General features: G+C 49.1%; 1 protein-coding gene across 2 annotated transcripts in view; it reads left to right on the top strand.

The window, feature by feature from the left end:
- The window catches only part of LOC147891349 (sec34-like family protein), a 156,211-nt gene that overhangs the window by 47,045 nt on the left and 83,903 nt on the right, over window positions 1-25,263 (top strand). For both annotated transcript variants that reach the window (XM_087389550.1, XM_087389551.1), the window contains exons 12-14: window positions 18,543-18,650; window positions 18,749-18,853; window positions 19,102-19,194. In XM_087389550.1, coding sequence (XP_087245676.1) covers window positions 18,543-18,650; window positions 18,749-18,853; window positions 19,102-19,194 — 306 coding nt within the window. The remainder of the gene's footprint in view (window positions 1-18,542; window positions 18,651-18,748; window positions 18,854-19,101; window positions 19,195-25,263) is intronic.

The following is a 25,263-nucleotide window of genomic DNA, read 5'->3' on the forward strand; positions in this document are numbered from 1 at the left end:
TTTGGACACGGTAACTCCTGGTTGACCTGTGCCGACCTGTGGTTGACCTGTGTCGACCTGTGGTTGACATGTGTTCACCTGTGGTTAACATGTGTCGACCTATGGTTGACAGCCTCGGACAGTACTCCTGATGAACCCGTGTGATCGCGTGGCTAACTTGTGTTGACACATGGTCAACATGTGGTCAACAGATGTCGTCATGTGGTCAACGCCTGTCCACAGGTGGTCGTGTGATAAGGTAACAGTTTCCCCCGCCACTATCATTCACCGTCCCGGTGAATAGAAAGGTTGGACGAATCCGTCATAGAAAAATAAAGATGAACTTTCAAACCATGGATATGGTGATGGAGTGGGAAAAGGACAGAGTACAGACCATGTGGTTGGCCGTGGGAGTAATTCAAGATTTGTATGAAGTGGAGATGTGAAAAACAAACTGCTGTATTACAAGGGACAGCATGGAAAATTGCAGAAAAAATTGAGTACAACTTGAGGTAAAACACTGATATTTACAGTGAGGGCCAAACAGTTTGGCAAAATCTAACAGTGCAAAAAAAAAACCCAAACACCAACAGCCATGTATCAACTCTTCTATGAGATTACAGAGGGTGGTAAAGCTGCAGCCTGTTCCTCTGCCTTCTCCTCGTCTGCCTTCGTAGTTGCCTCTGTGGCTTTTTGCGCATCCCTTTGCTCTGGCTCAGTCATAGGTATCTGTGGATGGGGTGCTTCCTCCTCACACTCAAGCGTGTCCATCACATTTCTCAGATTGTCATACTTGTCTTTATATCGGTGGTATCGCCGGTAGTAATGATCCTTTTGCTCTTGCAAGGTGGACTGGGAAGTCTGGAGGGTGGCCAACTGCATCCGAAGAGCTGTGAATTCTTCCTCCATGGATGCACGCTTCGTTTCCAATTCAGCCACTCTGGATTCTGATTTTTCTTTGGCAATCTCAGAGGAAGACAAAGACTCTTTTAATTTGATAATCTCCTGGTGAAATCTGGTCACCTCCGTGACATGCTGGCTGTGCAAAGTTGCCAGAGCTGCAGCATGTTGGCTGCGTAAAGATGTCATTGCTGCTTCCCATTCCTGCCTGTGATTATGGAGGCGATCCTCAAGGGCAGCCTTCTGAATATTCCAAGCGATGTCACGCTCATGTATTGCTGAGTCCTTCTCTTTCTGCCACCTTTCCTCCTGTTGTCGAAGTGTTACGCTAGTGGCGCACTGCTGGGCTGCCTGAGCTCTCTCGAATTCTAACTTTAAATGTTGCTGTTGAGAGAGGAGCTTATGAGCATAACCTGTGGAATTGAAGACCGCTGTCCCAAGCTGTGTGAAGGTGTCATCCATGATACGCTGAGCAAGGTGCAGGGACCTTTTCATCCACGCATACCTGTCGCTGTAATTCATCCTGTCCGCCAAATTAATGACGTCCCCCAATTCCTCAAACATGTCAGGAAGAGCTCCCTCTTCCTCGGTTGACAGGTTTCCTGTAGGTGCCAATTTGTCCAAGTGCACAAAACATGTCGGGGCCCTGGAGATCTTTTTGTTCTGTGCGAGGCAGTCCTGCAAGGGAATGGTGAAGATTTGAGTGAGATCCTCCTCTTCCCCACATACTGGTGAGCGTTTTTTGTGAAGGACAGATAGTAGTTGGCTGTAATCTTCATTCTGTTTTTCCACCAGGGAAATATTTGAAAGAGGTGGGCCCGATGAAGCAGCTATGTAAGCTGTGAACATATCATTTTCATGAAGGGGTGGGCAATCCACAGATTTGGGCAGAATCCCTCCCTCAAATACCTCCTCTGAGGCTGAAGTGGCCGATGGAGCATCTCCGCGAGAGGGGCTCCCACTCCCGTCTCTAGTCCTGTCTCTGCCTGGGGAGGCTGAAATGTGAAGTACACCCTGGGATGACATCTCCTGAGAAAGCCCATGGGAGTGGGAGTCGGGTCCCAGGCTAAGATTCAGGTCCAATACCTGGTCCAAACCATGGTCAGAGGTCGCCTGAACTGTGGTGATGACTGCATCGGTGAAAGTGGTAGGGGGTGAAGACGAAACAGCTGCAGTCCTGCGTAACAATACACCTGTCGAGGAAGTCTCGGGTACAACAGTCGTCGTCACGGGTACAACAGGAGGTGTACCTGGTGCAATCCCTCCCATGGAAAGTCTGGAGATCGCTGGAGAAGCCTGGACAAGTGTGACTGATGGAGAGGCAAGTCCTGGCACGGGCACGACTGATGGAGATACAAGACATGTCACTGATGGTAACCCTGTGGCCCCGGTAACAGAATATGCTGAAGAAGCTCCGGTGCAGACTTCGGGAGGTGGCGCTCGCCGAGGTGTCCTCCTGAGCGAAAGAGGAGAAGAGGCAGTCCCGAGGGAAGGAACACTGGAAGTGACAGTGAACGATGTGGAAGAGGGGGTGACAGGAGGGGAGAGAGATATGGAAGGGAGGCGACCTGTGACAATGGGCGGAGGGTTGGCCTTCCATTGATGAAGTAAGAAGGTGAGGTGGGGCCCACAAGTACAGGTATATGTGCCCCGACGCTTGCGAACTGTGTTACGAAAGGCAGAGTAGAAGAGTGAGGCGAAATCATAGGGAGTGACCGAGAGGATGGAGTCTAAGGCAGAATGGATCGCCTTGGTGATGAAGAAGTGGCCTGGGGCAGAGTAGAAGTGTGTGAACAAATACCTCGCTAGAAGCGCCTCTCGACTGTTTCCCTCGAGAACTTTCTTGCATTCATGTCCTCTGCGATGAGTTTTGCAGGTAGACAAGAAGGACAGGAATGTGGGTGAGCCAGTGTGAGGTGGCAAAAAGGGAAGTGTGGGAAGACGGAGATATGTGGATACGAGACTAGGAGTGAACATGTGACGGGAATTCAAGAATCCGAATGTGTCTGTTGCAAAGTCATAAGACTGAATGAACGCAGTACACATTTGGACGTCCACCTGGGGAAGTGTGACATCATCAAACTCCACGAGAGACATGCGGGCTATCTCATCAGGTGACAAGATACTAGACAGCTTGAGTGTGGGATCGAGGAAAGGTTTGAAAACCACCCGAATGATCGAGGAGGATGAAGCTGGGGGTGGAAGATCACAAGCCGTACTTTGTGGGGCCAAATCACCGCCACCGTTACTGTGACCACTGTGCCCACTGGATGCCTTGGATGGTGTTTTGATTGTACCTGTGGGGGGCAGATAGTCAGAGCCTCCATGATCTGAATCAGAAGAACTCGAAAAGGGGGATAGCTCCTCATCCGATATGATAGTGATCCTGTCGGAGGGAGGTGAATCAACTGCTCGAGGTCGTTTCGAAGTGCTTTGTGGTGTAGACCCGGCACCCAGGTCATCAGTGGTGCGTTTGCCAAGTGATGCCATGGAAGATGGTCCCGATCCTGTCGTGTGGCCTGCTCGAGCCCGATGGAAGTCAACGAATAAAGTATCGCGGGGTAATCTGGGTTTGTACTTGTGGCGAGAGGCACGGGTAGGCATGAACGATGGCGTCGGATGGAGAGGAAAAGGGTACGGAGGGGGTGTCGATGTCGAGGTCTGGAGAGGCAAGGAGGGAGGAGGAGGTGTTGATGTCGAGGTTCATCAGCCCGGAATCTGCTACGAGAGGATTCCGTAGCAGAGCCACCAGTGCAGGCCCATGCTTCGATGGAGAGGAAAAGAGTGAGGAAGGGGTGTCGGTGGAGAGGGAGAGTAAAAGGACGGATGTAGAGTAGGGGGAAGGAGGGGGGCTGGAGCTAGGAGGGGAGAGGGGGAGATGCAGAGGGTGTAGGGAGGAGAAGGGGGGAGAGCTGCGCAGGAGAGGGGGACGTAGGCAGGTAGAGGGAGAGGGGGGGGAGGGGCTGCGCAGAAGAGGGGGGGGGGGCAGGGTGGCGGGTAGAGGGAGAAAGGGAGGGGGCTGTTGCGCAGGAGGGGAGGGGGCAGGTAGAGGGAGAGGAGGGAGGGGCTGTTGCGCAGGAGGGGAGGGGGCAGGTAGAGGGAGAGGAGGGAGGTGCTGTGCAGGAAGGAGGGGGAGAAGCAGGGTGGTGAGGAGAGGAAGGGAGGGGAGGGGCTGTTGCGCAGGAGGGGAGGGGGCAGGTAGAGGGAGAGGAGGGAGGTGCTGTTGCGCAGGAGGGGAGGGGGCAGGTAAAGGGAGAGGAGGGAGGTGCTGCGCAGGAAGGAGGGGGAGAAGCAGGGTGGTGAGGAGAGGAAGGGAGGGGGGGGGCTGTTGCGCAGGAGGGGAGGGGGCAGGTAGAGGGAGAGGAGGGAGGTGCTGTTGCGCAGGAGGGGAGGGGGCAGGTAGAGGGAGAGGAGGGAGGTGCTGCGCAGGAAGGAGGGGGAGAAGCAGGGTGGTGAGGAAAAGAGGGGGGGGGGCTGTTTCGCAGGAGGGGAGAGGAGGGGTGGTGAGGAGAGGAAGAGAGGGGGAGCTGTTTCGCAGGAGGGGAGGGGGCAGGTAGAGGGAGAGGAGGGAGGTGCTGCGCAGGAAGGAGGGGGAGAAGCAGGGTGAGGAGAGGAAAAGAGGGGGGGGCTGTTTCGCAGGAGGGGAGAGGAGGGGTGGTGAGGGGAGGAAGAGGGGGAGCTGTTTTGTAGGAGGGGAGAGCAGGGGTGGTGAGGGGAGGAAGAGAGGGGGGGGCTGTTTCGCAGGAGGGGAGAGGAGGGGTGGTGAGGAGAGGAAGAGAGGGGGAGCTGGAGCTGTTGCGCAGGAGGGGAGGGGGCAGGTAGAGGGAGAGGAGGGGGGTGCTGCGCAGGGAGGAGGGGGAGAAGCAGGGTGGTGAGGAGAGGAAGAGAGGGGGGCTGGAGCTGTTGCGCAGGAGGGGAGGGGGCAGGTAGAGGGAGAGGAGGGGGGTGCTGCGCAGGGAGGAGGGGGAGAAGCAGGGTGGTGAGGAGAGGAAGAGAGGGGGGCTGGAGCTGTTGCGCAGGAGGGGAGGGGGCAGGTAGAGGGAGAGGAGGGAGGTGCTGTTGCGCAGGAGGGGAGGGGGCAGGTAAAGGGAGAGGAGGGAGGTGCTGCGCAGGAAGGAGGGGGAGAAGCAGGGTGGTGAGGAGAGGAAGGGAGGGGGGGGGCTGTTGCGCAGGAGGGGAGGGGGCAGGTAGAGGGAGAGGAGGGAGGTGCTGTTGCGCAGGAGGGGAGGGGGCAGGTAGAGGGAGAGGAGGGAGGTCCCACCGTGATCGCCATAAACTGTTTGAGGGGCGGGGTTCCTATCCTTCCGGAGGTGTTACCGGAGGCCAAAGGCCACTGGACGATCCTCAATGTTTACTGCACTACCATCATTGTCCTCAGTACGCTCTGTGGTGTCCACTGTAGTACCCCTAGTGACCATTCTCTTATACATGTGTGGACTATTGCAAAGTCCAAAGGGCATCCTTTCGTAAACTAGTTCAGCCAGACCCTGTCGTTCTGGGTGGATTTCTGACACTGCAAGTAGGTGTTCTTCTTGATCTTCTTGTTGGCATAGTTCCACCATGTTGACCGCTAATGAGCCCAGGGCTCCCATCCAATCCAAAATGACAGCCTCCTCGTCTTCTTGATCAGCCCGATCCAACAAGTAGGTCAAACTTTCAAATCCTTCTAGGGTTGTCTCCTCATTGATACCTTGGTCACCACCCGTGGGCCAGTCCCCACAGGCCCAATGCTCCTCTTCGACTCCGGCTTGTTCTTCAAAATCCTCCTCTCCTAGTTCTATTGGTATGTGCCTTGCCTGCCCTGTGACCATATCTATTTCGAGGGATGTCGATCCCAGGGGCAATCGAACTTCATCAGTTGACCAATCCTGAATGGCTTTTGAAGACCGCAACCATGGCCGACCAAGAAGTAGAGGGTAAGTTTGTTCATTTTCGGTCATATCAAGGACAACAAAATTGGAGAGAAAAGTTACTCCGCCAATCTTCATGTGAACACCTTTGACTGCACCCATTGGTTTTACTCTGCGTTGATCAGCCATGCGTACCTGAAAGTGAACATCACTTGTCAACTTCAACCCTAGTTTTTGGAGTGTACCTTTTGGCATAATGTTCATAGCCGCCCCACCATCGAGGAAGACGTCCTTCAGCTCCACGCCATGGATCTCCACGGTGAGCTTGGGACTTTGTTCACAAGTGAGGGCAGCGTAGGCAGAGAAGTGGTCCGGTGTAGACCCATGCTGAGCCGGTAATGTCTCTGGTGGTGGCCCACTCGGAGTAGATCCCTTGTGTCGACCTCCTGGGAGGCGATTCAGAAACGTAATAGTCTGATGCTTGATTTGGGGGGACAATAGGCAAAGTTGTCGTAGAGTGAGGTTGGGTTTGAAACTCATAAGATCTTCAAACAAGGAGTAGTGGTGGACACTAGCATTAGCCTTTTGCAACTTCATCCTCCTAGCCTCTGGCCGAGGGTCGAAGCTTACACGAGGATGTGGATGTAGGTCTGAACTGTGAGTCATTGTCTCCAGTGGTTTCTCTTCCATTACTCCTTTCCCTTTTTCCTGGGCAGAACTAGATCTTGTCCCCATAGCCTCTTCTCTGTTGAGTGCTGTTGAGGACAAAGTGGGAGGACCTACTCGTGCCTCCTTATCCCGGTACTGTCCGAGGGTTGTCACTTCTGTTGCAAACCTCACAGTTCTGGACTTGCGGGATGGAAGGTGACGTGTGCTACCTTCATCTTCAGAACTTGTTTGAAGATCTCTCGTGACACCCTTTACTACCTCCTGATACCTCAAAGGCATAGAGTGATCCCCCGAGGATGAGGCACTCCCAGAGTTAGTGGTTGACCTTAATGGTTGTGGGCCCTTCGAGTTTGTTTCTGAATCACTATCAGAAGCCAGCATGGGTGGTCTATTCCTGGGCGTACTGTGTACCTTGGAGGAGGAGAATGACCTCGGTGGGGGAACACTTGTCAAACTCATTGGTGCTGAGGTCTCCGGTGCTGACTCTGAGTCACCCTTACATTTGTCACCTTTTGTATGTGACCGTGTCACAGCGCCCAACACTGCGCCAATCAAATGGGGATTGTTGCCCTCCCCCGCCACTACTACATCAACCATATTCACTTGGGATGCGGGTTCCACTCTTCTATTGGGACAATCTCTGGTGTAGTGGTCATTTGTGTTGCACTGTGTACAAGAGGGTCCCCCGAACGGCTGTGTACAATCATCTTGGTAGTGGCCGTACTCGCCACATCTGTAACACATGATGGGTCTTCTAAAGTTTGTACCCCTGCCTGCACCTCCGCGTCCACCTCTGAAACCACCCCTTCGACCGCGTTGATAAGAGGGTCCATAGCCACCTCCTGACATAGGTGGTTGGTACGGGGCATAGTATGGTTGAGGATAGAAATAAGGGGAACCAATTGAATTGGGGGCAGGAGCTTGGAGCAAAGGGGGAGTCGGAAGCAATGGAGGTGGCATGACAGGAGGAGGAGGTGGCTCAGATGCTCTTGCAAGAGGGGGAGCAGGAGATACTTCTGCTGGTCCAGAAGTTATGGGTACCGTTCTGTTGACTGCAGCAATCAGAGGTTCCCCCGAGGTATACTCTGGAAGAAGCTTCCTTAATCCTTTAAGGTACCTACACTCAGAGGCATCATGTCCATGGATCTCACAAAATGTACAAAATGAGGTAGAAGTAGGTACCTTTCGCTTGGAGGGGCACTCCCAGTAACCATGGTTAGAACCCTTGCATTCGGTGCACCAAAGGCCACTTCGAATTTGGGCCTCAAAGGACGCTTGGCCATCCACCTTTATTCTATCTTTCAGGCCTTCTTTGATTTCTTCTAACTCCTTCTTGAGTTGCTGCCATGCGGATGATCCCTCCTCTCTTGGGAGTTGGGTGGTCGTATTCGTTGATGAGGCAAAGCTTAACTGTGACCGTTCCATCTTGACAGCTTCTTTTAGGAAGTCTTGAAGTGAGGCATGTTCAGGGAGTTTATCCACCAACCTTATAGCAATGGAAGGGGGTAATGCTTTCAAAAACCATCCCTTCATAACAGCATCATTAGGTGGCACAGACATCTTTGCCGCCAAGACCCTCATCCTTGTGTACATCTCAGAGATGCTTTCTCCAGGCTTCATGGTGTCAGTGGACAACTCTTGGACAATCATGTGTTCGAATTTTTCCAACTTGAAAGTGCGTAAGAATTCCTCCCTTAGGTCTGTCCACGTCTGGAAGTGGTCCGGAGGAAACTGACTGTACCATACATCCGCTGCATCCTCCAATGACGAAGGAAAGATGTGAAGGAACGCATGCTCATTCTCCACACCTTTAGCTTTACATGCTGTGAGGAACTTCCTCACATGAGCTTCCGCATCCTCATGGAGGTGGCCTTTGAACTTTTGAGTCTTCACGTGGACCTTGTTGAGTAGCTCAAGAAGTCTAGCTCTGTCTGGGGGACTGAGAACGGCCATCCCCACCCGAGAGGTTGGAGAAGATGCAAGAGTTGGAGGGAGTCCTGATGGGGCTGTAATGAGTGTTGGTGTTCCCAAGGAGGAGACCACCCCGACAACTCCTCCTGTGGAGGACCACAATGGGGAAGTCACTACTGATGTAGTCATAGAGGGAGTGTACCCAGATGGTAGCGCATAAGTGGGGGGTCTCGGTGTTGCAGAGGGAAAGGGTGAGAACATGGAAGATGTGGGGGTGAAAGAGGATGGGGGAGCATTTGGGAAAGAAAGGGACGGAGCTGAAGTCATGGATGAGTAGGCAGAAGGGAAGGAAGGAGGTGGTGGAAAAGGCAACACCGGTGTGGATGGAAAGGGAGGTAAAGGCATGGCCGGAGCAAAAGTACCCCCCAATGGAATAGATGTAGAAGAAGGATTAGCTAGGAGCCCGGAGCTATGCATAACAGATGAGGTCGCAGCTTGTCCACAAGAGGTTGAGGCAGGAGCAGATGGAGTCACCACTCCGGTAGAAGAGGTGGTTGATGAAGACATCGTTGCAGGAAGAGAAGAGGGGCTTCCTTGACCTTGATGAGTCCCGGAGGAGCCCTCGTCCTTAGTACCCTCTTCTTTCACCTGTTCTCCGCTTTGCACTTCTTCTTCTCCGGAGTCCGGATCTGACCACCAGGGTCCCTGTTGGTCCAAGTCAATGAGAGTGTCGATGAAGTTACTTGCTCGGGCTACTACTCCAGTGGGCTCACTTTGTGCTCGAGTTGAGGGCTTCGCAAACTTACGTCGCACGTAATGCTTCTTGTACCTAGTTTGGTCTGCCGGAAGTCTTTTCTCCACTCTCCTCAAGTACCTCCTAGTTCTCTCACTAGCTCCTTCAAAGGTTTTAGAACTACTCGGCATAAGACCTCTCTCTAGGACCCTAGATCACGACTTCTCTCGTGCTACTCAATACCAGCAGTGTCCCACCGTGATCGCCATAAACTGTTTGAGGGGCGGGGTTCCTATCCTTCCGGAGGTGTTACCGGAGGCCAAAGGCCACTGGTGTGAGAAGCATGAGTTGTGCAATGCTCTAATGCAATGGATCGTGCAGAGCGCACCGTGCAGTAGTGTGCGAGTGTCGTATGCTATACTGCAATGAACGACGACGTAAGAGTGCACTATGCTAAGTGACAATCACCGGTGAACTCCACAACATAAGCAAAATAAGAAAATCCTACACTGGTGAACAATCCCCATATCCGGAAGAGACAAGAGAGATGAGAAAGTGACCGAATTGGCCAATGTACATATCACTGGACGTATCCCCAGGTCACAAGTCGCAAGTCACAAGAATACACAAGTCGCAAATCACCAGAATACACAGGTCTATCCCCATAGTAGACAAAGGGTACACACAAATCTCTCACATTCGCTCCTTGGCGAGCTCGTAGCTCTAGCCTCTATCTCTCCTCACTCTCCTCCCTCTCGCTCCCGTGCCAAGTGCCGAATGCTAAATGCCGCCCCTTTCTCTCTCCCTTCTCCTTCATCTTCATCCCCCGCCTTGGAGGGTCCCTTCTTCGCTGAGAATTCCCCCTCTTTCTTCCCATTGGTCATCCTCTTATCTCCTTAGCTGTTGAGGATAGCCGTTGCGCCGCTGGCTCTCTTGATGGCTTCGGCGACTTCCTGACTCCCTGACTCGCCAGCCTGATGGTGTAAATTCTCCATGTGCAGGTGAGCTGGTTCACCGCACCTCTTGATGGCTTCGGCGACTTCCTGACTCCCTGACTCGCCAGCCTGATGGTGTAAATTCTCCATGTGCAGGTGAGCTGGTTCACCGCACCTCTGCACCACTGTATCACTGAACCACTGTGTAACATAAATACTCCTGACTGCTCCATGTGCTAAGCTCACTCTCCATGTGCGCAGCTCTTGATGAGATCACTTTGGACACGGTAACTCCTGGTTGACCTGTGCCGACCTGTGGTTGACCTGTGTCGACCTGTGGTTGACATGTGTTCACCTGTGGTTAACATGTGTCGACCTATGGTTGACAGCCTCGGACAGTACTCCTGATGAACCCGTGTGATCGCGTGGCTAACTTGTGTTGACACATGGTCAACATGTGGTCAACAGATGTCGTCATGTGGTCAACGCCTGTCGACAGGTGGTCGTGTGATAAGGTAACAAGTAGATCTTCTCGAATGACCTAGTTGACCTCGCGGTATCCCAATGGGGGGATAGATGGAGCGTCTAAGCTATACTGAAAGGGAGGCAGCCTGTCTATGTGAAGCTCCAATCTCTCAAACCACCTACGTGTCTGGGCATACCAACCTCTCTCATCCCCACCATCTGCGAGGCCCATGGATGAAGATAGAGCCAGCCATGGCAACCTGTGACGCTTTGTTGTGCTGGATTTGTATTGTTTGACGCGTTGTAGATAGGTAATGTTCTGGAACGCCGCATCTAGCTACAGTGGGGACGCGTCGAACTCGGCCCGAATGATGTGCTGCGGCACTGATGGCTTGCTTCGGATCATCTGTGAGAGCAAGAGGATCTGTAATCGCTCCACCCGAGCCCACTCTGTGTCTAAGAGATCTGGCCCCTAATAAGGGCTGCCGTACATGCCTGCTGGTCGAACCAAGGAGTAAAAAAGAAGAGCCTTGGTCCGAGGGTCCTGAAAGTGTGAGTGAAAGCACTGTCTCTCCAAGCGAGCAAGTGAGGCATATCCTCGGTCAAACGGGCCTGCATCGCTGGTCTCATCATGAAAATCGGGCCGGAGAAGACGACACCCAGGTAGGTATATGAGGAGACGATCTCAATCGGTGATTCATTAAAATGTGTACTGCTCTCCATGCATGACGGCTCGAGATGTGTTGAAGATCATCACCTTGGTCGTGCCAAGGTTGACCTTCAGATCATGTGACTCACAAAAAACCTGTAGTGCATCCAAATGTCGCTAGAGGCCCTCAGCAGATGAGGACATCAGAACAACGTCATCCGCGTATAAGAGTATCTGAATTAGCGTGCCGACGAGCGAGCAACCAGCCCCTCCCAGTGATCCCATAAAGGTCTCGAGCTCGTCTATGTAGAGGCCAAATAAGCTTGGTGACAGTGGACAACCCTGTTTGACCCCAATGGTGCTCATAATCGCATCTGTCCATCCAGCACATGTCCGAACTCTGCCTAAGACTCTCTCATATAGTGCCATAACAACCCATATGATCTCCTATTCATACCCTTGTGTTTGTAGCATTTGATGAGGCAGGCTCGTGGGACCGTGTCAAAGGCTTTGCAGAAGTGCAGGAAGCAACAATATACTCTCTGTTTCCGCGACTTGGCCTCCTCTATGACCCCCTTGAGTGCAAGTATGTGATCCATGGTCTCGTGATCACGTCGAAATCCTGCTTGGCCCTCGGCCCTGAGCCCCTGCATCTCTGTGAATCTGTTGACCTCTGTGTCGAGTACTGAGGCATAGATCTTGGGACATGACATGCCCAATCATAATGGTCCTGTAGTTTTCTGGGCTCATGGGATCTCCTATCTTGTGAATGGGCATGATGGTGTTGAGGGCCTATGCGTGTGGGAAGCCAAGGCAAACCACGTCATCGAAAAGCCTTCTGAGGATTGGGGCCACGTCAATCCCATATGCAATAAACTCAGTGCATAGCCCCTCATGATCTTTCACTCGGCCGTTATGGATTATTAAGCCACCAAATTCTCTTTTGAAGCAAAGGGACGTTGGAAAAGGTGGGGCAAGCAAGGAAGCCTCATCTATAGGAGGCTATGATGAGCAAGAGCCTCTAATCTTGAAGATTGATCTAAAGGATCCTAGAAAGGGGTTATGAGCAGACAATGATGAGCCTATACTTCAAGGCTTAAGCCACACAGACCAGTCTAGAGCCTAATAGTCATTAGTTACCAAGAGGCAGTGGTCAAGACTAGCCTACTAGTTAGGACCCTAGGAGTTAAGGACATGGTATTGAAGAACTTGGTACTCAGGAGCATGGTAGTAAGAAGTTGGTAGTCAAGAGATTCAAACTTCAATGAGTTTAATTTATACTTAAATGGTATATGTGAATGTCTCTTTCGTGTTTTTTATTATATTAAATCTCTCTTGATGAGAATATCAAAATTATACCAATCCTATTTCCAAGAACCTTTTTTAAAATCTTTCACTTCATTTCAAAAGAGAGAACAAGAACCATGCACACAAGATGAGAAAGAAAAGTCTGAAGCGGCAAGTGAAGGAGGAGCTGGAGAAACTAAGAGAGACAAGATAAGAACGATGAAAACTGCATTCAACTAGAGAAAAAATGTGGTAGGATTGCATGTGGTTGTACAAGAAGAAGGTCAAAGTAGATGGATGATTGACAAGTACGAGGCAAAGACTAGTTGCCAAAGGATACTCCTATGAAGGGAAAGTAGACTTCATAGAGACATTTGTACCAGTTGCAGTCTACGAAGAACAATGCTTCCATGGAAGGATATTTCTATTGGCCTCTTTGGTAGATGGATGTTGAATCAGCCTTTTTGAACGGTGATTTGGATGAGGAGGTCTATATGGATGAGCCACTTGGCTTTGTGCAGAAGAGGCAAGAGCAAAAAGTTTGCAAGCTTCAAAATTCACTGTATGGGATTAAGCCAGCAGCCAGTAAAATAAGGACAGCTTCATATTGGTCATTCTCTATTTGGTTGATCTTATCACTATAAGCAATGATTAGGCACTCATAAAGCAGCTCGAAACAGCTCTATGCAAAGAGTTAATCCAATCACCAAGGGTCTACCAAAGAAGAAAATTTTCCTATGCAGGTACCCCCTTGGTATACATGATTACTTGTTTTCTCAGAGGGCGATTGGTAAGGCATGATGGTGCAATCTCTAAGGATCAAGTCAGACTCCTACAACCAGTTTGCATTATGGGGTGATTGTTGGGCTTATGCTCACGATGGATAGATAATGCTCTCATGGGTTCAGATCAAGAATCTGACTCAATGAAGGAGTCAGAGGATGGTGCAATAATAAAATTTAAAACAAAAAATGTGGCACTATGCCTTGGGTGGCTCTAGGACTTAATCTAGGTCTAGGGTTTAGGGTTTTCTACAAAACCCACAGTGTCGTATTTTAAAGTTATGTGCAGTTCATTTCAGCTTCTCATCCTTCTTCAATGTTTTGTGTTCTCTGCTCTCACAAACTTCACATTCTCTAGCTAACAAGGGATGACCAATTGGAGGTTTCTAAATAGTTGTGATTCCCAGGTTTTTCCAGTTTGGCTGTGTAAAAACTGTTTCAGTGCTTACTGCTTGTTGTGCATGCGCTTTACTTGATAGGAGTAAATATTAGCTCAAGTTGCATAATCTACATAGTTCTCTCTCGTATCACCTCTACCTCTCAGTTAGCCACCCTTCATCACCTCGTCCGGGCTCGCTACTCCTACATACCACTCCCCCGCCCAAATCATGCTGTCCCCACCCTCAGTACAACCTCAACAGCCCACCTTCATTCCAACCCCTCTCGAGATCCAGTTCCCACCTGGACCAGGACATCTTAGGCCCCCACCAGATGCTTGGGACTCCCTATTGGCTGAGATACACAACATCCGGGCCCGTCAGGCAGAGCTGACACATTATACCTAGGAGCAGGCCCGATACACCCAGGAGCAGGCCCGCATTAAACACGAGCAGGGCACCCTTATCCAGGGACTCAGACACGACATCACACAGCTTCAAGAGGAGCTTGGGACCCTCAGAGCAGCTCCTGGAGGGACCCCAGTCACAGATAGCCACGATACAGTCGGCTATAGTAGAGACGACTAGATGGGTGGACGTGGCGAAACAGGAGCCTGCAAAGGCAACCGTTTCAGCCGCCATACAGGAGCAGCAGCAGAGGGCTTCGAAGGCGCTCAACATTCGGATACGAGGGATCACGCGAGACACCACCAGCACCACTACGATGCCCATGGAGGAGGCGATCACCTTTGTGACCACCACCATGGGGGTCCCCGACCATGGCATAGAGGGAGCATGGCGTGTTGGGAGAGATCCCAACCGAGAGCAGCCCCTAGTCATTCGCTTCAAAGATTCACATGCTCGACTAGCGACACTCCGACGCCGAGCCACTCTATGAGAGCATCCCACCCTGTCCATGGACGAGGATTTGACACACCACTACAGATTGAGGAGCGACGAGTTCTTCTGCAGCAGCGGGATGTTGCTCGCGAGGAGGGGAAATGGGCCGTGGTCCGAGATGGTAGGTTGTTGACCGGCACCCGTCGGGCTCCCACCCGTACCCCCTAGGGGGACAGGGCCTATGAGACTCAGGTTTCCGAGACCCTAGATTGTACCATTTGGAACTGTAATGGTACCTTATGATCAGACCCAGGGAACTTCTCGGAGTCTTATACAAGATGAGACATAGTCTTTTACACGGAGACACACCAGAGCCCAGAGCGTCCACTACCGATAGTCAGTGGCTACACATGGGAGTCAGCCTTCAGGGATGAGACGAGGGATACAGGAGGAATCCGAGGATCAGATGGGGTCGCAGTATTGTACAGGTCTTCCCTCGCTGGAGTCATCTCCATTGAGAGGAAGGACGCACACTCCCAATTCATGTGGATCCGGATCCGTCCGACGCACAGACACCCGTGACCTTTTCATGGCAATATGTTACTTCCTGCTAGACACATCCCACTTTGCCAAAATGGCACGAGAGGAGGGTGAGACATCGCCATATGCACCCTTACATCAAGATATCCCAAACCTTTCAGCTCGCGGGGAAGTTTTCCTTGTTGGGGACTTCAACGCCAGGACGAGCACGCGCCAGGCACCACTCCTGGACTTCCGAGATGACTCTATCATGCTACCAGATATGGAACTAGACGGGGAGCAGGTATGACCACGACCTCATCGGACCCACACGGGCCTATTGCACCATATGGACACGCGCTCCTTGATCTGGGCAGGATGCATGACCTCATCATTTACAACGGGCTTGACCTATGGCCCTCCTTAGGTGGTTTTACTTGCTTCCCACACGGGGGGGGAGGCACTAGTGTAGTAGATTACATCATGGGATCCCCTACCTTCACTTCATGTATCATCGACTTCACCGTAGCACCACTCCCTCCTGGAGCTGATCACACATACCTATTCTTTACTATCGCCACCCCACACTTAGCCACACCACACACACCACATAGGAAGCACGACACCTACCACGACATACACTTTGATCACAGCCTCTCACCGGCCTACTCTGGACGCCTAAACAGACTCCTAACCTACATTGATCACATACCACTCATAGAGGACCGTGCTGCCCTGATTAGTCGCACACTCCACGAGGCTGCCCTCCAAATCTTTCCCCACACCACATGGTCCACTAGACCACCACCTCTTGGTTGTGTACCGTGCAACAATTGGTACGATGTGGAGTGCAAGGCTTATCGCTGACAGCTCCGACTTGAAACCAAATGTCACCTCCCGAACACACCAGACACGGTACGCAAGTATCGACGTCTCGTACGTCGGAAGAAGCAGGCATTTCTTCGTTGAAATGAGAAGGAGCTGCTGCACATCTTGTACAGCAGCAACTCTTAAGGATTTTTGGCGGAGATTCCTTGAGCGTAGGTCTCCATCAGCACATGAGAGTCTGGCACACGTATGCACACCATCTTTATGATGTCCCACACCAGCCCACTCTAGATCTCATACACACACCTCGCCCCAGCACTTGCACGTTGTTCACTAGAGGGGGAGTCAAGGATGCGACATTGAAACTGCACAATGGCTGAGCTAAGGATCACGAGGGGCTATGCCCTGAGTTTATCGCATATGGGATCGACACATTAGCCCCGATCCTAGCAAAGCTATTCAATGACGCTGTTTGCCTTGGCTTCCCCCGCACTTGGACACTTAACACCATCACTCCCATTCACAAGTCAGGGGATCCCATGGACCCGAGTAACTACAAGGCTATCATGATTGGACATGTGATGTCCAAGATCTATGCAATTGTATTGGATGTGTCGGTCAACCTGTTCGCAGAGATGAGAGGGCTCCGAGCATAGGGTCAGGCCGGTTTCAGGCGAGACCATGGGACTATGGATCACATACTCACACGCAGGAGTGTCATTGAGGAGGCGAGATCACGGAAGGAGAGGGTATATTGCTGCTTTGTGGATTTCTGCGAAGCCTTTGACACAGTACCTCGAGCTCGTCTCATCACACGCCTATAGACACTGGGATTTGATCAGGAGATCATCTGGGCAATCTCATGGCACTGTATGAGAGAGTCTCAGGCCAAGTTCGGACAGGCGCAGGTTGGAGAGATGAGATCTTGAGTACCATAGGGGTCAAACAGGGTTGTCCCTTATCACCGACCCTGTTTGGCATCTACATCAATGAGCTTGAGACTTTCATGGGGGCATTCGGAGGGACCGGTTGCTCACTTGCCGAGATCATCATTAGGATTCTTCTTTATGCAGATGACGTGGCACTCGTCGTCCACACCCGAGGGGCTCCAGCGACACCTGGATGCACTGTAGGCTTTTTGTTTATCCCATGATTTGGAGGTCAACCTTGGCAAGACCAAGGTCATGATCTTTAACACCTCTCGAGCAAACATGTAACGGAAGCAGTTTACTTTTACTTTCGGTGGGTCACCAGTTGAGATCGTATCCTCATACACTTACTTGGGGGTCATCTTCTCCGGCTCGATCTTCACGATGAGACCAGCGATGCAGGTCAGATTGAGCAGGGGATACGCCTCACTGGCTCGGCTAGAGAGACAATGCTTCCACTCCCACTTCCAGGACCCTCGGACCAAGGCTCTTCTCTTCGACTCCTTGGTCCGACTAGCCGGTATGTATGGCAGCCCTTGTTGGGAGCCTGACATGTCAGAGATTGAGTGGACACGGGTGGAGCGCCTGCAGATCCTCATGCTCTCACGGATGATTTGGGGGAAACCGTCTGTACCACATCACATCAGGGAGACAGAGGTTGCCATGGTTGGCTCTCGATTCCTCCATGAGGTTGGCAGGAGAGGGAGACGAGCAATGCTGGTATGCACGGACTCACAGATGGTTTGTGAGACTAGGGTTCCACATCGATAGGATACCTCCTTTTCAGTACAGTTTAGATGCCCCTCTGGTACTCCCACCCACCATCCCGATCGGGCCACACACCAACCAGGTCATTCGAGAGGATCTCCTGTAGCTACACACCTTTAGGACCTGGTTGGAGCCGAGGGAGCTTCCAATGAAGCTGAGTTTCTACAGAGATTATTGTCTTCGTATTTTGAAGAAGGGATTCATCACACCACCGGGGTACACTGAGCTTCATATGCCTCACTCACTATGGATCTCCATCAGACAGTTTCGGGTATCATCATACTGCCTTTGCATAGAGAGCGGCAGAGCAGAGGGGATTCCTAGGGAGCATCGCTTATGCATATTGTGCGACTGTCAAGAGGTTGAGTCGGAGGAGCATTTTATTTTCAGGTGCCCAATGTACTACGAGATCTGAGGTCGCTACCACTGCCTCTTCAGAGACAGCTCCGGGCTCCTTTCCAGATTCCTCGCCTACCCAGATCAAAGATGCCTCGCGGCCTTCATTCACGAGGGGGTCCGACACAGAGAGTACTTACTCAAGTGACGGGGCTTGGCAACATCATCAGACACCTCTTTGAGCAGGATTAGAGAGCTCTTCCCATCGAGTGACATTGAGATCGTCCAGTCTCTAGCTGCAGACGTGACAGAGACCCCGACCCGACGATCGTAGCACGACACACGAGACATCGAGGGGACACACAGATCACTCTGGGGGACCTCCCGTCATTGTTTAGACCTGAGATACGTCCCACGGGAGTCACAGTGGCTCTGGTCTTGCGTCGTGCCTCGTCCAGGAGACTGAGACGCACGGCACCCCTTGACGGGCGCCAACGTCCCATCACCGGCTATGCACCAGCTAGGGCGACATGACGTACGGAGGATTCCGCTCCGCTCCAGTCCTTTTCTTTTCATTGTTACATCCAGATGTATTTGATTATGTATGATCAGACTTAGGATTCAACACGGGTGATGATGCTCGTTTCAGTAGCTCCACCCTTACTGTGATTTGTATCAAGTTTTCTTTCAGTCTCATAGACCCATCGGTCTTCCGAAGACTCTAATAAAATTTCTTTCTTTCTTTCTTTCTCTAATCTATCAATTTCTATTGCTATTTGAAACAGGTGCAAGCTGGCATCAAAGAGAGTGCTTCTAGCCATGGGAAAGTGGCTTTATCAGAGGCGGCAGAAACCTCAGTTCTTTATGTACGCTTCAAGGCGGGAGCCAATGAGGTGACTTATTATTCAAAGTTTGAACCTTATTTTAGATGTTCATGGATATCAATTGTTGTAAAGATGCATGGCTTGTTGGTCTTTTGGTTGGAGGGCAGATAAAACCATTGATGGAGGAGATTGAGAGTAGGGCATCACGGAAGGAATATGCACAAGTTCTTGCAGATTGCCATGGCCTTTATTGTGAGCAGCGCTTATCTCTTGTATGTTCCTCCTCATGATTATTGTTGGATTTACAAGGGTACCCTTCTGGGTTTCTCAATGTTCTAAAAAGTCTTATATCTTTTGAAACATGTATAGAGGACATAAACTTTGTGACTTATAGGAAGCTAAGATATTACCATGAAGAGTTAACTAGGACTGATTTATTTATAATGCCAATCATTGTCTTTTTGCAGCAAATTATTACTATATGGCTTACCAAATGTGATATTCATATCGTGTTGTGTAGGTCCGAGGAGTGGTCCGGCAACGAATTTCAGAATATGCAAAGACTGAGGCATTGCCATCCTTAACGCGACAAGGTTGTGCATACTTAATGCAGGTATATCTTACTTGCGGAAGTTTATCTTCTAAATAAAGGTAGCATAAACAAGGTATCCTTTTATACTTAAATGTTTTAACGTATCACATAAACCAATTTTCACGCTTTTTGAGTTATGTTGCAATTTGATTGCCAGAGACAAAACTCTAGAAGGTATAGTAGCTAACTTCACTAGCAAGTTGGCATAAGCACAAAACAATTTTCCCTCCTTTACAAAATTTGCCTAGAAAATGTGACGGTTGTGGCATGATAGATTCCCATGTAGGGTTTCTCTTTGTTTTTCTTTCCACTTGCAGGGAACCTTGTTGTGTATTGATCTCAATCATGGCAGACACTGAAATGCCAGTGTTGACATCACAAAAATGAAGCACTGCCTTATGTTATTCATGGACAAAGTGGAACATCAAGAGGCAGAGTAGCAATCATTACAACAAGAAATGCAGATTCGAAAAAAAGGTGCACATTGAGTCATAGGATGCTAGAAAAGAAGAAAATGATGCCATAAAAAAGGTTTTGGAAGAGCAAGCTTCCAATATTAAGGTGCTTGAACCAAGTTTAGGGAGGCAGGAAGTTATAGGTATTCTTGACTCAAGTGCCTTGGCCTCATCGAGGAGAGAGAACAAAGCTCTCACGGAATGTGTGGATAAGCTAAAAGAAGGCATGGGAGGAAAAAATGCTTGCAAAGATTTGAGGCACATATCCAAGAAACAAAGTTTTGGTCCCAAGTAGTGATAAGACACAAGGCCAAGAAGGTGATCTAGGAGGAGGCTCTCGATTGGGATGAAAGGAAGAGGCCGCCAGCATGAGAGAGTTGAAGAAAATGGAGGTAAAAATGCATGCACAGATTTGAGGCACATATCAAGGAAAGAAAGTCTTGGCTGAGGTATTGACAAGACACAAGGCGAAGAAGGTCGTGCAGGAGGATCATGGAATAGGGCTCTCGATTGGGATGAAAGGAGGATGCAACCAGCCCCCTGGACAGATACATGAAGTTTATGCATGAGAAGTTTGGGATAGGGAAAAAAATGCTTGGAGAGAGAGAAGAGGCGACTCAAGGGAATAACCCTTGTTCAAAGAAGCAAAGGCAAGGCATGCTGTCTTGATGAGGGAACTACCTTGAAAGGAAGCTCTATCTTTGTCAATGAATAGAGCAACAAAAGCAAGGCCTCAAGAAGGTCAAGGAAGCCGCCCCAAGGGAAAATGGATAGTCTACAAAGATGGGAGAGTCATTATTTTGGACCAGGGCCCCCTTCTCTCTACCATCAATTTGTTGCTTTCTAGAATGGCAATGGGACTGTATGGTCTACACTAGGCAACTTTGCTAACATCTTCCTCACGCAAGATGTCATCTATACAAAGACACACCATAGACCAGAGAGTAGCGTATCCATAGTACATGGGTACACATGGATGTCTACACATAGGCTAGAGACCTGCACAAAGGGGGGGGCGTACAAGGATAAATAGGGTTCTGTTCATATCTACAGCCATATGTCACTGTCATAGGGAGGGATGAGCATGCTAGGTACATGTGATCTGATTCAAGAGACCCTTGAATACGGATGTTTACATTGCAGCATGCTATCTCCCCCACAAAACATGTGATAAAACTTCCATGGGTTAGGAGAGAGCAAAGAATGAGACCCTGTAGATTTATTTATTTTCTTGAGAAAAAAAAAGACTTCTATTAAGTATGATCAAATAAATCGAAAACTCATCCAAAACTGGTGGTGAAGAAGGCACCCCAAGGATAATTACAAATAATCTATGACGAAGGCAATCAAGTGCATGAACTATCTATGACGGTCCTCTGGGTGGGTGTGAAAAGAAAAGTTCTGCATGATCGCGCTCCCTCTCACTATTTGGTACTTCTCTCAAGACATTAAGTATAATCTTTTATTCGGTTAAAGAATGTTAATTATGGTTAACTAAGAATAAGTTTTATTGTTTTACTTTTGCCTTGCATTGGTAAAAGAGAACTCTGGGGATGCCCACAAGGGACTAGGATTAGTCCAAGAACCAGGAATGTATACATTTCGCTAACCTCTAATGGGTTAAAGTGTTGGAATTTTTTTGTGCAATGGGTAGGACCCAAGAGAGTGCAAAAAGGACCCAAGGTTGGGGAGAAAAGCACAAAAAAGCAGGTCCCACAGGGCTCTAAAGGAAGGACAAGTGGGCGCCTCTTTAAAAATAGGGCCCACAAGACTAAAAGGACACCTAAAGTCTCCAATTTAGGAAGAAAAACCTAAGATCTTGGCTTTTACGTAAAAGTAGCAGCAGGCCCCAGCTTTTTGCTAGGTCTAGTCTATTAAAGAAAGGCCCTAGGCCTCCCATATGTATTGAGAATGGTACTCAGCTTCATGGTCTTCTCAGGCAAGTTGTACAAAAATGTTTTCTATTGCAATAAAGACCTTCGGGGGGGTCCAGCCCTTATTTATGGGCCCTAGTGCCTTGTATTGTTCTCTCTCTCTCCCCCTCCCAGAGCTCTTTCTACTGCTGCGAATTGTTTCTTCTCCTACTCGACCAAATTGCGATTTGTTCCAGCATCATAGTCTTGCAACGATCGCACATGTGATTGTCGTACGAGAGAGATTCTACTGCAATTTCTGTTCCAGTTGCGTGAATCTGTTGCGATTAGGGTTTCCAGCCCTTTCGGACGCCCCAGAGTACCAACGGCTTGCTCCAGCTGGCTGATCTTGGTATTGGTAAAGGTTTCAATGTGCGTAAGTATCACCCACATACTCATATAGTTCTTAGGGAAGTTTATTTTGACATTTATTGGATTACTATAGAGAATGCCTTTAATTTTTTCACAAAAACTCTTTGTAAAGAACAGATAGAGCATCTCACTCAACGCATGGACATAGGCCCACAGTGATGTTGTGAGAAAGGGTTTTGGGAGGCTGCAACTAGTTGCCTTTCCCTAGACGCGCTCACATGAGAGGAATTGGCCTGAGCATAAGATACCCACAAGGTCCTCATCAAATTTTGGTCGTGACTTAGAACAGCTTCAATCCATGAAAGATTTCCTTCTTCAAGCTGGTGAAGTGAGATGGCACCCATTATTTCTAACGATAGGCATTCAAGAGACAACCCATTGCTTAGAAGTTGTCCTTTAACGCAAGGGCTGGCAATGCTCACCCAGCAACACCTTGTTGGTGAGACGCATCAACTGAGCGTTCACACGAGGAATGGTGATGTTGAGTGGCGGAGGGGGGGCACTCCTTCCCTTAGAGTTGGTCTCCCCTATTTACCTAGTAATTGGGGAGATAATCACATATCAAAAGCTCCATGGACCATGAGGCCAACCCCCCTCCTAGGTAGCAACCCTTGAGTTTCTCGGAGGATAGGATGAGCTACTTCACCCATTGAGGTTGAGGTTGAGGATACTTGCCATGGTTGCGCGTGGGCTTGCTACCACGAGAGTGAGAGTTGAATCAATTGATGCTCATAATTCCGCTCCAACTCGTAGTATATCTTCTATTGCTACATAAAACAAGAAGACCAAGGCCTTCCTAATGGACAAAATTAGCGCATGAGAATTGTTGATTGTTTATGGCAATTTAGCATTCAACATTGCAGAAATCCAACTGTGGCAAAATATGATTGGAGTTGTGGCTGCAGTTGGCCATGTGGATCTTGGTGTGGAGTAGAGTACAAGAACATGCTAAGGTCTTCGATAAGAAGAGTCTTAGGATTAATATTGATTTTCTACCTATCAAAGAAGGATGGAGAAAGTTTGGTTTGCAGTATTGTTTCAAATGTAGATGAAGCGACATAAAAGAGAGGAGCTCCTCAACATTTTTTGTTTCCTCTTGCCTAAGCATTTTCTGCGAGCAATAGATGCTTGGAAGGCTGGAAGGAAGGTTCATGCGCATTTCATCTTTGCACACATGATTTATTCTTGTCGCAGAGGACCAACCTAGTTGATTTTGGTAATGGTTAGCCATTAATTCATTATGGACATATTCTATGAAAGTACCTCAGTTAGGATTTTCATTTGTTTTGAGCATCTTAAATTTGTTGCTCACATGAGCTATTCTTGTAGTGGAGGATCGACAGTGTTGATCTTGTTGGCCATTACCAACCGTGGAGATATCTCATGGAGGTATCTTAGTTTGGATTGAAATGAAATCTTGGTTCGTGGAGTAGAATTTGCCTTAATGAATGAAACCTTGGTTTGCGGGGTGGAATATGCCTTCTGTTTTGCAAAGAAAGTCACGTAGTCCTTCTGTACTAGTCCTTCTGTACTACACTAAATTTGGTACAAGTTACTGCAAAGTATCTTTGTCCTGTAGTTTGAAGAGTCACGTTCATCGGATTGATTAGGGTGAATGCGATTAGATGTACATTGGCATCCTCATAGGCATGATTTAAATTAACTCACCTTGCCTTGTTCTTTTTTTTAAAAAGAGAAAAGAACATTCTATTAATGAACTCTTGAGTGACGCGGACGCCAAGGAAATGACAAGGATATCCCCGTGGCTGGCCGCTCTATGGGGAATTACCTCGAACAAATTTCCATATCCGGTGGTTTATAATGCCATATTATATCACAAATCTGTGAAATGAAGGAAAGGGCCTAGCTCCCATTTATTGATAAAAGCCTTCCTCCGCCACCTAGCGCGATTTCAATCTCCTTGGAGTCGATCTGAATCTCCTTATGAAAGCAAGAAGGTAATTCTTTTCACACAAATTCACCACTTAATCAATTGGAGAAGAACACAATCACACCACGAAAACGACAACAGACTAGGTACAATCTCCTCCCCCTAGATGAGTGGCTTTGTTATTAACAATCGATTGAACGAATCACCGAATCAACCGATCCCAACATAACCGCGCTCAAAGCACAATAATCAAGCACAACACCAATAACACTAGAGACATCAGTATTAACATGGAATCACCCACAATACCGACCATCTAGCATGGCAAAACACAAGTTAGTCAGGCGTCCCCAACTAACCACACAAAGTATCCACTAGGACCCCCGCCGCATCCGGTGAGCTCCTATGGAGTACTTTGCTATAGTCACACTTGACTAAAATAATAATGTCCAGAGCAAGATATATCAGAAATATAATTTCCGTAACACCTTAGAGTCTATCCCATCTACCTCTGAGACATAGCTTGGGATAGAGGCCATCTTGTTTTGGCTCTTCTAGTTGTATGCTTTCTTTCAATTGGCCTCATGATTGATTTGAGACATAGATCTTCCACATAAAGGATAAGAGAGTTGTTAATTATCCTTATATTTGTTTCTTCCTTTTCTTTTTGGGTTGAAAAATCCACATCGTCTATCTTTCTTGCAGAAATCCCATATACTTATTAGCTACCCTTATGGGCATTGACTTAAGGAAAAGACTGACTTTTTGTATTGTGCATCTGAGGGTGCTAGCTGCAGGCCTAAGGTTATTTGGGACTAGATGCCTTTGGCAATGGGGTCTGCTCTTGCTAGAACCATTCCTTGAGACCACACTATATTGGAGTGGGTGACCCTCCCATAACTATAGTTTCCATTGTGTTTGGTTCCAAAGACTCGTTGGGTGCTAGTTAGTAAGCTAGTACTTTCCTTGTCAACTGATCGCTTTGTCCTCAACCAGGGTATCTCTTTCAAATAAGCAAGGAGCCACTATTTGGGGGGGGGGAAGGGGGGAGTGGCTTTAAGCAAAGTGCTCCACCATTCATGATCCTAAAGAAGATGGGCAACTTTCCATGAGAATCGACCTTGTTAGTGTGCATAGTCTTTGTCCTAGAAATGGTGGCTTAAATCTCTGCATTCCATTAACAAGTTCCTCTTAGGTATGAAAGCCTGAGGAGTTTCTCATCTAGGGCCAGTTGTGCGATCTTGATCCTTAGACCTGAGGGAACTTGCCCTGCTACTATGCTATTGTGGCCACCCAATGTGCTAATGGGACTTTGACGTCTCCTTTTGTGTGTCACATATTTTGCATGCCAAACTAGAGTTGCCTCTTGAGCTCCTCTCGCACTTTGGGCTGATTTAAAATAAACCAATGCGAAGGTGCTTCCATACCCTCATCAGACTTAGGATCATTAGCAATCCCT

The sequence above is a fragment of the Dipteris shenzhenensis genome, chromosome 18, assembly GCF_047967505.1.
Source record: "Dipteris shenzhenensis isolate YYH24624 ecotype China chromosome 18, Dip_SZ_1.0, whole genome shotgun sequence".
In the NCBI taxonomy this organism is placed as follows: Eukaryota; Viridiplantae; Streptophyta; class Polypodiopsida; order Gleicheniales; family Dipteridaceae; genus Dipteris; species Dipteris shenzhenensis.